The sequence below is a fragment of the Bubalus kerabau genome, chromosome X, assembly GCF_029407905.1.
Source record: "Bubalus kerabau isolate K-KA32 ecotype Philippines breed swamp buffalo chromosome X, PCC_UOA_SB_1v2, whole genome shotgun sequence".
NCBI classification, from domain to species: Eukaryota; Metazoa; Chordata; class Mammalia; order Artiodactyla; family Bovidae; genus Bubalus; species Bubalus kerabau.
The window spans coordinates 140,872,223-140,886,323 of record NC_073647.1 but is presented as its reverse complement, the minus strand read 5'-3'; the positions used below and the strand labels follow the sequence as shown (position 1 = coordinate 140,886,323).

General features: G+C 40.2%; 1 protein-coding gene across 4 annotated transcripts in view; it reads left to right on the top strand.

Annotated features, from left to right (window-relative positions):
* Positions 1-14,101, top strand: part of PHEX (phosphate regulating endopeptidase X-linked) — a 227,582-nt gene that overhangs the window by 202,010 nt on the left and 11,471 nt on the right. For all 4 annotated transcript variants that reach the window (XM_055565587.1, XM_055565586.1, XM_055565589.1 and 1 more), the window contains exons 18-20: positions 4,218-4,285; positions 6,525-6,655; positions 13,955-14,020. In XM_055565587.1, the coding sequence (XP_055421562.1) occupies positions 4,218-4,285; positions 6,525-6,655; positions 13,955-14,020 (265 nt within the window). The remainder of the gene's footprint in view (positions 1-4,217; positions 4,286-6,524; positions 6,656-13,954; positions 14,021-14,101) is intronic.

Genomic DNA, 14,101 nt, shown 5'->3' with positions numbered 1-14,101 from the left:
ATGACTGAGTGACTTCACTTTCACTTTTCACTTTCATGCATTGGAGAAGGAAATGGCCGCCCACTCCAGTGTTCTTGCCTGGAGAATCCCAGGGACAGGGGAGCCTGGTGGGCTGCCATCTCTGGGGTCGCACAGAGTCAGACATGACTGAAGCGACTTGGCAGCAGCAGCAATAGTCTTCTCCAACACTACAGTTCAAGAGCATCAATTCTGCACTCAGCTTGCTTTATAGTCCAACTCTCACAGTCCATACATGACTACTGGAAAAACCATAGTTTTGACTAGAGAGACCTTTGTCAGCAGTTTTCATCAGTGTTCAGAGAGTTTTAATCAGTGTTTAGATATTTGTAATCAAATTTTTTTGTATTGTTAAGATTAGAGGGTTCAGGATGGGGAACACATGTATACCTGTGGCAGATTCATTTTGATATTTGGCAAAACTAATACAATTATGTAAAGTTTAAAAATAAAATAAAATTAAAAAAAAAGATTAGAAATTTATATATATTTCCATAAAGTTAAAGACAGACTGAATATTCGCTAAGCTTGCTTCAAACTAAAGAGGGTCCTAGAATTTTTTGATGTTGCTTATCATTAGTAATTAAACTAATCTTCTGTTATTGTGGTTATATGCCTGGACACTTGGACATAGTCAGGTTGGAGTTTGAATTTATTGATCAGTGAATTTGTTTATCATGTCCATGAGATGATTTTCTGATATAAAAGTCAAAATCATAGAAACTTAGGAAATGTTGATGTTTACCTTTATGCTGAGCAAGAGAGAGATTTTTATTTTTTTCCTAGGGGTTCTATGTTTTGCATTGAAACCTTCCATCCTCTGTTAAGATACCCATTCAATAATTATTAAGCATCTTTTGGACACTTAGCATTGGAAATATGGTGATGCTGTTGAGATGGGAATCACAGTGTAGTGAGATGGGTTCCCATATATCCATCTCTTCTAGATGGATCTCCTCCAGATCCAATGAGTGGATATTCCCTCTCCTCATACTGGTCAGCTTAGCCCCCTCATGAGTGTTGTGTCTAACTGTGGTGATATCAACAAGCTGAATTGTTTCCAGAGAAAAAAATCAGGATTTTAAATGGCCTAGGACAGCATATTCCAAAGTGTGTGTCCCATGAAGTAGTAATGGAGGTGAATCGTCCTTCCCTTCCCTTTCTTTTGGAGAATCACAGTACTTAGCAGCATAGAAATTCCCAAGAAGTTCTGCAAGAAAATTCTATCTAAATGTGTTTAATTCAGAGTTCCTAACCTCTGTTTTTCCTGTGTTTTGGAAATTGCTGGCCTCAAATTCATGACTGAAGAGAAAGAGTTGAAAGAACTTGAGAAGAGAGTACTTGAGGGATAACCTCATAAGCATCTTCACGTTTTTGAAAGAAAGTTAGGGTGGCAAAATCATTTAGTAAATTTGGGGAGGTCAGAGGGTATTCAGTTAGAACACCTTGTACCACTCCACCAGACCAATAGATAGGAGAGAGATTCCAGGTCAGCATTACGGAGCACTGTTTTATCTAGAACTACTCAAAGAGGGAATGGGCCGCCTCAGAAGGGGATGAGCTCCTGGTTATCGGACACACCTAAGAAGAGAATTCTTAGGATCATTTGAATGGGTTTTTTGTAGAAGGGACCTATGCCTCTGCTAAGGAATTGAACTAGATGACCTTAAAGCTGCTTGTAACTCTGAGATTTTTATGAATTTCCACACCAGGCATAGAGTAGCCTTTGCTTGATGACAGAGTGAGATCACAGTTGCTTTGTTGTTGACAGCAAATCCTGTGCATATGTGAAACCCATTGGGTGGTAAGAACAAAAGAGAAACTGAGTGGGTGGAAAAATTGTCATCTTTTTCATTTTATTTTTGGAAGGCTAGATTTTCTCTGCAGGAGTCTTCTTGTTTCTGGCCAGCCAGTCACATTTTAAAAGGCATACGAATTTATTTATTTATTTTTATGACATGCTAATTTAAATAATGTCCATTGATAAAATGAAAGATGCAAATTTAGTGTTATGAAACATTATCATTGTCAGGCTTAGTCATCTAAAATTACTTTTACTTTTTGTCTCTTGTCCAAAGGATTGTGATTATGTAACTGAGAATTGAAACTTACAATGATTCAATCATTTTCTGAATTCTCTATTACCCTTTGTGAATAGGAAGCTCTTTGGAGCAGTCCCTCTTAGTCGGTTCAGTTCAGTCAGTTCAGTCGCTCAGTCGTGTCTGACTCTTTGCGACCCCATGAATCGCAGCCTGCCAGGCCTCCCTCTTAAAGGACATTTATTGCAGAGCAGTTGCTATAAGCCCCCGTGGTTCATCCCTTAAATTCATCCAGTCAACAGCATTGACTGAGGCTTGTAGAGGACTGAGTACTATTCTTGGAGCTAAGAGTCCTAGAAAAACGAAATGTTACAGGCTGCATAGTGAGAGCTACTGCGGCAAAAATTAGCTCTGTGTAGAATTACAAGTTTGTCCCACCCTGCTCTCATAGCTCTATGATTGAAATGCATCGTTTTACTCTCACTTCTTTAATGAAGGTTTGCAATGATGGAAAAACAGTAGGAAAGCATTTTTTTCAAATGCAAATTACCTTGCAGGAAAGAAATAACAAAGGAAGGAATTGCCACCAAGGGGAAAAATTAAATCTTGCAGCACTTCCTTGAGTATAGTTTTGACAAGCAATTAGCATGTTAAGGATCATTATGTCCTGTAATAACATGTTGCTTCAAATTTCTTGTTCCTTCCACTTATAAGTCCTATCTAGTGCTGGGTGATTTTGATGTTGCATGTCAGGAATCAACTGTGAAATATTTTTGTATAATTACAAATCTCAGGAAGAATCCTTATAACAAGGATTTAAAGTTGTCTATAATCCTCATGCGCACATTGAATGACTAAAATAAGTAGCATATTGATCTGTCACTTGCAAGAAATGGTTAAATTAATCAGTTAGTTAAATCATTGTTACTCATTTACAGTGTCCTAAGTCCAGAGAATTTAGCAGCAATCAAGTAGATAAGGGTTTTGTCTTCAGGGAACTTTTAGTTGAAAGAAGATCCCAGACATATACATAGGGAAACCCCCTTACTGATTTCCTGATACATCATTTATGTGTTTTCTTTTAGTTACCTATTGCTGTGTAACAAAGTGCCACCACTGTTAGCTCATGATTCTGCAGTTGGGGCAGTATTCCAGTCAAGACAGCTTATTTCTGCTCCGTGTAGTATTGGCTCAGCAGCTCGACTGGGGCCATGGGATCTAAGATGACTTCACTCACATGTCTGGTGCCTTGGTTGGGCTGGCTCGAATGGCTGGGCTTCTCTCGTCCTTTAGATGTCTCTCAACGTTTGGCATCTCTCACTTGCTTCACTTGGCATCTCCAGCTCATTACTCCAACTTCTTTACATTGCAACTGACTTCCAAGAGGGCACACAAATGGAAGCTGTAAGGCCTCAGCCCAGAAGTCACACCTGGCTCCTTGCACTGCATTCTGGTGGCCACAGCAAGTCCCGAGGCCCATCCAGTTTCAAGCGGGAAGGAAATAGATTAACTCTTGGTGGGAGGAGGGGCACACGCATTCAGGGTGTGTGGAATTGTCAGCGTTCACCTTTGTAGGTGAACAGAAATACTCTAACACCTTTTCCAAATCTGGTTCAGGCTTCATAGTCTTTGCTGTCCACCTGTGAATTTGTCTGTCACAGAAGCAGAGGAATGTGACTACCTTCCAAAGCAGGGTGATCCCTTTTAATCTCTATTCTATTCCTGTTTTATGTCTACATTTGGAAAACAATTTTCAACAGGTTCACAGATGAAAAATAAACAGTATAAACATACTGACAGGATCTTTTCAAAACCTGCTACTGCTTTGGGTGTTTATAAATATAAACTGCAGTTAGAGTGGGTATATACCCACAGAAGCCTTAGGGCTGAAAGGGACTTTAGAAACCATCACTTTCATATCCCTGATTTCACTGGGTAGAAACTAAGGCTTATATATGCTCATAGTGACACCATTAGAAATTATAGTTTCTTTGTCTATTTCAGTGACAAGGATGTGTTTACTTTTTTCTCTTATTACAATTTTGTGGATGTGGTTAGTAGAAAACAAATTGTCTTGGCTTTTCATTGAAAAAAAAATAAAGAATTATGCTCTGACATTCATGCTTATAATTTTAGCTCATTTATATATTTATGCCATAGATCTCTGAGTTATGGTGCTATAGGAGTAATTGTTGGACATGAATTTACACATGGATTTGATAATAATGGTAAGTACCGATTCAGTGTATAAGCTGATGCTTTTATGGTCATGTTGATGATATGGATGTTAATTGTTGCTATTATCTTTGGAGAGTGGCATCGTCTTAGATTGAAGATTATCCAAAGCAGTATAATTGCTAATTGAAAACTTCCCCCCATGTCTTGTTGTTTGAGCTTGCAATAAATAAATAATTGTTCCTGTTGGAGATGGGGTAGAATTAAAGCAGACCTTGTAATTTCAGTGAAATTAGTTTTGCATTTAGATCTGAATTGCTGTAGCTGCCACAGTAGTTATAGGAATGACTTTATAGCTTCTCTTCCTTTCTTTATTCACCATTTTGAGATGCTCTCCCCAGAGGCGTGAGCTTTGCTCTGAAGATGATTATACATGCTGCCGAGTTAGGACTCAGTCAGTTAGGATTCTTGAAACTTGGCTAACTGATTCCTTTACACTATTTCAAGATTTATGCAGTGTTTAATCTCTGTTTTCCTCTATGCTGTCATGTATTCAGAATTTCTTTTAGAAAGGCTATGTTTTCCTGATAATGCATAATATAGAGTATGGTATGTATCTTGATGACATATAAGCAAAAAGAGCAGAGTATTGCACAAACTAAACGAATGACTGCCCTTTGAAAGTCATCATTTTAAATCAGAACTCCTTTCTCCTTTGGGCTTACCAGGTGGCTCAGTGTTAAAGAGTCCACCTGCCAAGCAGGAAACGTGGGTTCAATCCCTGGGTTGGGAAGATCGCCTGGAGAAGGAAATGGCAACCCACTCCAATATTCTTGCCTGGAGAATTCCGTGGACAGAGCGAGCCTGGCACACAGTGATATACAGAGCAGGCTCAGGAACTGCCTAGCCCAAGGCAACACTGTTTAGAGGGACTTCTTTCTTCCATATCTGTGAGATCTCCAACATCCTTTCCTGGATGTCTACCCCAGGGCCAGAGACCCTTTTGGTTCCTCTCCTTCTGGTTAATTCTTTACTCCCAGCAGCCAGCCTTTCCTTAATCACTGGAGTTTTTTTGCTCCCCTTGCCACCCCTCCCTGTTGAAATGTAGCTGCCTGGGAGTCACCTGAATCCCCTGAGCTGCATTTGGGTTATCTGAGAGGAGAGTCTTAGCTAAGAAACAAAAGCCAGTAGTGGTCTCTTGGTTCTAGGCTTTTTTTTTCCCTGGGAAACTTCAGTATAGTTGTCCCTCAGAATCTTCTGGCAGCCTTTTGGACAGAATCTAAAGATGGCATTTCATCTGTAACCGATACTTAGAAGAGTGCATTGCACAGTAACTATTTAATGATTGCTTGGTTAGCAGGTCAAGGACAGTGACTTGGAGCTCTCCAGGGGTGGGGGGATTGGGGTGGTAGTGGCATGCAGCCTTGCTGAAGAGCTCTGGGTCATTTTCCTCAACACCTTTGCTTTGGGGACTTTCTTCTAAGCTCAGTGAGAAGTTCTCTGTGCAATTAAATTTAAACCAATAACAACCTTGAGTATAGGAGATAGTCCAGATACACCTAGAGTTGTTGTTGTTGTGTTTTTTTTTTTTTTTTTTTTTTGAGGGATACAGGGAAAATGAACAATGAACCTGTAGCAAAAAAGCATGTATAACTCATCTTTATTTCCATTGTGTTTTGGAGATTTCCATTCTTGTTCCAAGTTCTCTTTTTAGAGCAACCTTCCTTGTCAGAGCAGGACAGATGGGCCTTCCATCTACACTGATGGCTGTGGAATGATTCATAAGAGAGGTTTTATATGTCTCTTGGCTGCTGGCAACTTGGAGGAAACACAGTCCTTTTAGCGCTGAGTCAGGGGCTGTGGTCGCAGGGTGTGAGTGACTCACTGAGGCTGTTCCTATGGATCATTTGGAATTTCACAGGCAGTGGTGCTTTGACTCCTTCCGTGGGCTTTCTGAAGGCAGCCATTTCATTTCATAATTTAGAGAATATTTGGGGTCAGAGCAGGTAGAAACAATCTGAGATTGGTCAAGAATGGTACATGCCATAAGTTGATAAACCTTAAAGTATCCTTGGTTGCTTTAGAAGTAAAGAACTTCCTCAGACCTTTTTCTCCTTTCTTTACTTTTTACAATTAATTAACCTGTGACACTGGAGAGAAAGCAGGAAGTGCTTCCAGGAGTGGTCCCTGACTGTGTTTTCAAGGCTTGTTGAAGTGAAGGAAAGGGAAGGTGCAGAAATTTATTTGTTTCCATAAATAATGCAAATATATTTTAACTTTCCTTTTGGCCAGGTCGAAAATATGATAAAAATGGAAACCTGGATCCTTGGTGGTCTATGGATTCAGAAGAAAAGTTTAAGGAAAAAACAAAGTGCATGATTAACCAGTATAGCAACTATTATTGGAAGAAAGCTGGCTTAAATGTGAGTACAACTGCAGTGGAGGGGACATGCTGTGAGTCATTTTCCTCATGTAGACACTAGCTTGCTTTCGAGCATTGGGACTCAAAATGTATTTCCCAGGTCAACAGGGTCAGACTCCCTGGGGAACTTGTCAGGAATACAAATTCTTTAGTCTTAATTCAGACCTACTGACTCAGAATCTTGGAGTTGGGGAGTGGGGGTGTAGGGGTAGGTGGGAGGGTGGAGCCTGGTAGTCAAGCGTTTTGTCTTCTCATAAGCTCTCTGGTGATTCTGATAGAAGCTACAGTTTGAGAATTATAGGCCTAAGCATTAGTCTATTCTCCTAGATTCAGATTAGTATAGAAAACTGTGTAGCAAAGATAAACAATAAAAATCTCAAAAATATGAACTCTGTATCATTAGAAAGATTTCTTTTCAAACTACTGCTTAGCTTTAATTCATTGAAAAAAAAAATCACCCATTTAAAGAGGGCATGGCAACCCACTCCAGTATTCTTGCCTGGAGAATCCCCATGGACAGAGGAGCCTGGTGGGCTACAGTCCAAGGGGTCTCAAAGAGTTGGACACGACTGAGCACACATGCCACAATTTTGTTTTAATTTTTAAATTTGTCTATTTTTTATTGAACAATAATTACCTTACAGAATTTTGCTGTTTTCTGTGAAACCTCAGCATGAATCAGTCATAGCTATATGTATATCCCCTCCCTTTTGAAACTCCCTCCCATCTCCCTCTCCATCCCACCCCTCTAGGTTGATACAGAGCCCCCCTTTGAGTTTCCTGAGCCATACAGCAAACTCTCATTGACATGCCACAATTTGAATTAATAACTCTAAATTGGTTAAGAGCTCTTAGATAAAGAAGTTTGAGCAAAAAAAAAAAAAAACTTTTAAAATGTTGATTTTCTCTTATATATACTTATATGCATTCTTATAAAGACAATGTGATTTTATACATGCTTTTTCTGTGTGAAATATTGTTCCTTTCCTGTCCTCACCTCTACCGCCTTCCCCTTTCCCTCTCATCACTTTTATCTTCCCCACCTATAATCCATCTCAATAACCCTGATACACTTTTTCTCCATGCTCACGTGGAGATACACACACACACACACGCATACACATGTGTGTACACCACGCACCTGCCTTTACATCATTGTTTTCAGTGGCTGCCTAAAAGTCCATGGTGTGAATGGACTCTTAACACAGCGGCATCCACCCTTTTGGGCATGAGGGACTAGTGTCAAGGTAGACAGTTTTTCCTTGGATGGGGTGGGGGACATGGTTTTGGGGTGATTCATGTGCGTTACATTTATTGTGTACTTTGTTTCTATTATTATTACATCAGCTTCACCTCAGATCATCAGGCATTAGATCCCAGAGGTTGGGGACCCCTAGTCTAACACAGCTGACTGATGTCTTGTTGAGGGGTTACACTGTGTCTCCAGTTATTTCTCCATAATAAATACTGTGGCACTAAATACTCTTATTATGTGTATATTCTTTTTTTTTTTTTGCCCTATAGGATAGTTTCCTACTGTTCCTAAGAAGCTATAATATTTCACATTTGTACCAGTGATGTGTGGAGAAACATTTATGTATCATTTTCTTGTCAATTTATGAGAACTTTAAAAAATATTATAGATGTTAAAGTTTTATGTCATTCATATTATAGTATTTCCCCCTCAATATATTTCTCATCCATTGTACTTTGTATATGGTATTTTTTGACAAACAAAATTTAAATATTTCCATAGAGTCAAAAGATACCTCTTTTTTATGCATTTCCATTCTATATCATATATGAAGTCTTCTAGCTTTACTGGGATGGAGAAGGCAATGGCATCCCACTCCAGTACTCTTGCCTGGAAAATCCCATGGATGGAGGAGCCTGGTAGGCTGCAGTCCATGGGGTCGCTGAGGTTCGGACACGACTGAGCAACTTCACTTTCACTTTTCACTTTCATGCATTGGAGAAGGAAATGGCAACCCACTCCAGTGTTCTTGCCTGGAGAATCCCAGGGATGGGGGAGCCTGGTGGGCTGCCGTCTATGGGGTCACACAGAGTCGGACACGACTGAAGCAACTTAGCAGTAGCAGCAGCAGCTTTACTGGGAAGGATTTTTTTTTTTATTGTTTTGTCATTTTGCATTTAAATATTCATGCATGTGAAACTTATTTTGCTATGGAGTTTAATATGAAAGTTCACTTTTATCTTCTTCCAAAAGGATAAATTGATCCAGTATCACTGACTAAAATATGTTTTTTTCCTTACTGAATTGAATATTCGTGAAATATTAGAATCTTATATATATTGAGATAAATTTCTGGTTTATATATTCTAGTCCACTGATCTACTTGTTGATTTCTGTACCAGTGCATTTTTACTGTGGCTGTATGGATTTTTCTGGTATCTTCCAATACAAGCTCTCCCTCACTGTTCTTTTATATGGTTGGCCATTGTCAGGCAAATATACCTCTGTATAAATTCCAGGATCCTTTTACCCACTCTTTACCCACTCCCCAAGAAAATCCCATTATGATTCTAAGTTGTGTGCATGTGTGCTAAGGTGCTTCAGTTGTGTGTCCGACTCTTTGTGACCCCATGGACTGTAGCCCGCCAGTCTCCTCTGTCTGTGGGATTCTCCAGACAAAAATACTGGAGTGGGTTGCCATGCCCTCCTCCCAGGGGATCTTCCTGACCCAAGGATCAAACCCATGTTTCTTGTGTCTCCTCCATTGGCATATGTCTTCTTTACCACTAGCACCACCTGGGAAGCCCAAGATTCTAAGTTAAATCACATTAAATGTATGTAATTGGCATTTCTGTCATAGTCCTGTTGTTCAAGTATGTGGTATATCTTTCCATCTGTTTGGTTTTTGTTTCAGGCTTTCAAATACGATTTTACAGTTTTCTCTGTATAGTTTATCTCCTATACATTGTTTATTACTTCTTTTTCCTTTTCTTATTTTGCTGGTTTGATCAGGTTAGCTTTCATTCCCTTCCCCCACTATTAGTTTTTTTTTTTCTTGTAGTTTTCCAGTTGCATTTTCTGTCCCTGCTTTCATAATTATAAGACACAGATTTCTCTCACTGTATTTGACAATGAGACCAGTAATGAAGAATTGTTGGTAGGTTATGGGTCTGCATGAAGATCTTCCTCTAAAACGCTGTGAAAACTGTGTGCTCCTAATTTATCTAGTCAAGGGCACAGCACCTAAGAAAAGCAGGAGACCCCACAAAACCAGGGTAGATGGATGTGTGTACAGGGGTTTCCCTAGAGTCTCTTGGTCCATCAGTCAAGCATGTCCTCTACCCAATAACTTCCTGGGGCTGGGACAGCACCTGAAACCTCACTATGCCTCAAGTCTAGTCTGCTGAGCTATATTTCACCACTCCAGAAGAATTCAGGTAAAAAAATCCATGCACTTTTAAAGGGAATGTTTATAAACACTGAGTTGGTTCTGCTGGTTCTTGATCTATGTACAGCACAAGGGAGACCACTCCTTATCTGGGACATGAGAGCAGAGTCTGTATCCTTGAGTCTATATCTCTAGCTCCTTCATCAGTGCCCCCGAAAGCCATTTCTCTGCCCATGTATTTTTAAAATGTCTACAACAATGTCATGGGAAGACCTAAAACAGATACTTTTGTGTTTCTGTTTTCAATTCAGGGGTTATCACATTGTGAAAATCCATCTAGAAAACTAGCAAAGTATTCTCGAAATTTAAAAAAAAAAAAAAGAAAAGCACAGGGGAAGGATTCTAGAGTCAGACACAGGTCCATATTTTGGTTCAACCAATCGCAGATTGTAAGTTTTTTTGAACTTAGGCAAGTTATTTAACATTCCAGTGTCTCAGAGACTTCATCTGTGAAACGGGTAGCTATTTTTTAACTCTTTATTCACTTGTCATAAGAATTAAATAACTGAGGTAACGTAAAGCACTGGCACAATGCCTGCTATGCAATAAGCACTCAATGAATTATGCTTAATATTCCTAATACTTAGTGACATACTCGTAGGTACACCATCCCAGGGGAGAACAAACAATAGTGGCAAAAAAAAAAAAAATAAAAAACAGTAGAAGAGCAATTTTCTTGAAGGAAGGGAATGCATATTTCCTGGTGATTATTATATACAGGCATGGGGATTAGACTTTACACTTGGAATGAATTTCGTCCTCATAATGGTTTGAGAGGTGTTCATATTACTAGGCTATTTTACATATGAGGAAACTGAGGCTCAAAGAGATTAAAACCCATGGTAGAATCTACATTAGAGCTTACATTGGTATGACTCCAAAACCCCTACTCTTCTTCCCATATCATTCTCTTATTTTACGTTATTTGAAACCTGGGTGATGCATTGGGCAGGGACTGTTCTACAACTTCCATTTTGGCCAAAGTGTCAGATACCAAAACTGAATTCTGACAAATGTGTACCTTTGCAACAAGGACGCTAGAAAGGGCATGCCTGTCTCAGCATAAATCCATTCAACCATCAGAAAACGGCTTCGGTCTCATTCCCTGAGGAGAAGGGATGGCTTCCTTTGTGGATATAAAGGGCCATGCTGTATTTTTCTAGCTTCATCTGTGGAGGCCAGTCCTCTGTGCCTGAGTTATTCTTTGCTGTGGACTGGGGGGAGCTCCAGTGGAGCATCAGAGAAACAGGCTCTTAGCAGCCGATGAGTCCTGAGAGGCAAACTTGAGGTCATATGGTCTACTGAGGTGGTCAAGAGTGGGAGGAGCCTGAGGGGTAAAACTATTCCTCAGACCTCTAAAAGAAAAGCTTAGAGGAACAAGGAAGGAGATTCAATTTGAGCATGAGTGGTTAGAAATCAGTAGAATCAAAGAAGCAGTAGAAGCAGTAGAATCAAAAGGAGTTAAGACTTGAGAAGGTTACATATTATGGAGCAAAGGCTCTGGGCAGAGATTACTTGAGTTCGAATCCCTGTGAAATGTGAGTTCACTGCATCCCTCTTAGGTCAGGTCCATTAGAACAGAGCCTGAGAAGGGGTTTCTTAGATAAAGGAGTCAGCCACAGAAATAGTTTCAGGAGAAACCTGTAAGGTGACAAGGAAAACATGCTGGTTTCAGAAGTTTAGCCTCAGTCTCATCCCTTAGAGATTCTGGAGCATGAGTTGCATCGCAGAAATTGTTTAGCCTGGGATGAGGGGCTGGAATGTTCTCACTGCACACTGAGAAGTAACTGGTATCATCTCCCAGCAAGCTCCAGGGGAGTGGATTCCCCTAAGCTAAGCTTAATCTTCCTCAGCCTGTAGCAGTTGCTGGGATGGGCTCCTGGTGGGCCAGGGGATCTGGTGCAGCACCAGCTGACACCTGTGACACACACTCTCAGCCTCAGATTCCTCATTGGTTAAGCAAACGGTGGTGATAACAGCGCTTGCTCATAGGACTGTAGTAAAAGAAAGACGCTGGGTAAAGCAGGAGTGCTAACTTTTGGGGACAGAAGCTAGGAGGATCTTGGGTGATTACAGAGATGAGTGTTTTCTGAAGATTTGTTTTTATTCCTGGGTATTTCCTGAAACCCAGGTGATTGGGCTGTCTTAAAAATAAGGAGTTGGTAGAGTTGGTAGGATCTGTAGCTTGAAAATTTGGAACTCTGTGTATTAGTCTGTTGCTGCTATAACAAATCACCACAAACTTAGTGACCTGAAGCAGCACCAATGTATTATTTTGCAGTTCTGTATTTCTGACTCAGGTCTCAGTGGGCTCAAGTCAAGGTGTCTGCAGGGCTGCTTTCCTTTCTAGCTGCTTTAGGAGAGAATCTTTTGCCTTGCCTTTTCTAGCTTTTAGAGGCTGCCCACATTCTTTGGCTCCTGCTCCCTTTCTTCTTCAAAGCCAGCAATGACTGGTCAGGTCTTGTCACATGGCATCACCCTGACACACTCCCTCTCCTAACTTCCTTTTCCTCCATTTATATAGACCCTTGTAATTAAGTACTCTGGACTCTTTGGGCTTCCCTGGTGGCTCAGAGGTTAAAGCATCTGCCTGCAATGCAGGAGACCTGGGTTCGATCCCTGGGTTGGAAAGATCCCCTGGAGAAGGAAATAGCAACGCACTCCAGTATTCTTGCCTGGAGAATCCCACGGATGGAGGAGCCTGGTGGGCTACGGTCCATGGGGTCACAAAGAGTCGGACACGACTGAACAACTTCACTTTCTCCTGGATAATGCAGGCTAATGTGTCCATCTCAAGGTCCTTAATGTAATCATATTTTAAATGTGCCTTTTGCTGCAGAAAGTCATCTTTTCACAGGTTCTAGGGATTAGAACATAGACCTCTTTATTATTATAGGGCATTATTTTGTCTCTGATATGGGGATTGGCAAACTCTTTCTGTCAAAGGCCGGACAGTAAATAACTTTGGTTTTGTGACTTGCAAGGTCTGTTGCAACTACTCAACTCTGCCACTGTAGGAAGCAAACAACCACAGACAACACGCACTTGAATGAACGTGCCTGTGTTCCCATAGAAGTTGAGCTACAGACACTGAAATTTGAAGTTTGGATAATTTTCACATGCCACGAGACATTATCCTTCTTTCTATTTTCTTCCAAACCATTGAAAAATGTAAAACCCAGGCTTGCCCTGCAGCCTGTGCAAAAACAAGCAGGAGGTTGGAGTTTGGCTTGTGGCTGTCTTGGTTTAGAATACTTTTTGTCCTAGCCTATTTAAGGGTTTAAGAAATAATCTTCAACTGTTTGGAAGAATTTCTTCACTGTGCTTGGCTGGTTGTCATACATATTGCAAACCTTGACCTTGTGGTCTGCACTTCTTCTATTGGATTTTTGTTCCCCCTGAGAACTATCTTCTTAATTTTTCATGAAAATTGCTGAAGGTAAAATGGTAGTGGTTGGTCTTAAAACCTTATTCCTGTATGGATGGTAGATTTCTGGAAATAGAAGCTCACTAAAAAGAATACTCAAATTATGTGAGTTAATCAGAGAAAATAATCTGTATGTTGACATTTCTATTTTGTCCCCATTAAACCAGAGTCACTCAGAATATGTTCACATTTTGTTGGAGCTGGCTAAATTGGTGAGAATAGAGAGATGGGTGAGAAAGAAATGAGTAGCATAATAAAATAGAAATTATATTCAGGAGCACTTTGCTGGGGTTCGTTTGCCATCTCACAATATGTTATGACTACCTGTGATGTATTGAATGCAATTTTCTCCTTAAAATACAGCACTGTTTTCTTGCTATCATATTTATGCCTCTTGCTGAATGATGGTTGGCTGTGAAACACTCTTATTTTTACTTTTTCTTTCTGTTAGGTGAAGGGGAAGAGGACGCTGGGAGAAAATATTGCTGATAATGGAGGGCTGCGACAAGCTTTTAGGGTATGCACTGCAATGTTTGCTGTGATTTTACAAATTAAGCTATAAAATACCATTTGGGTGCACCTCAGTTTACACTACAGA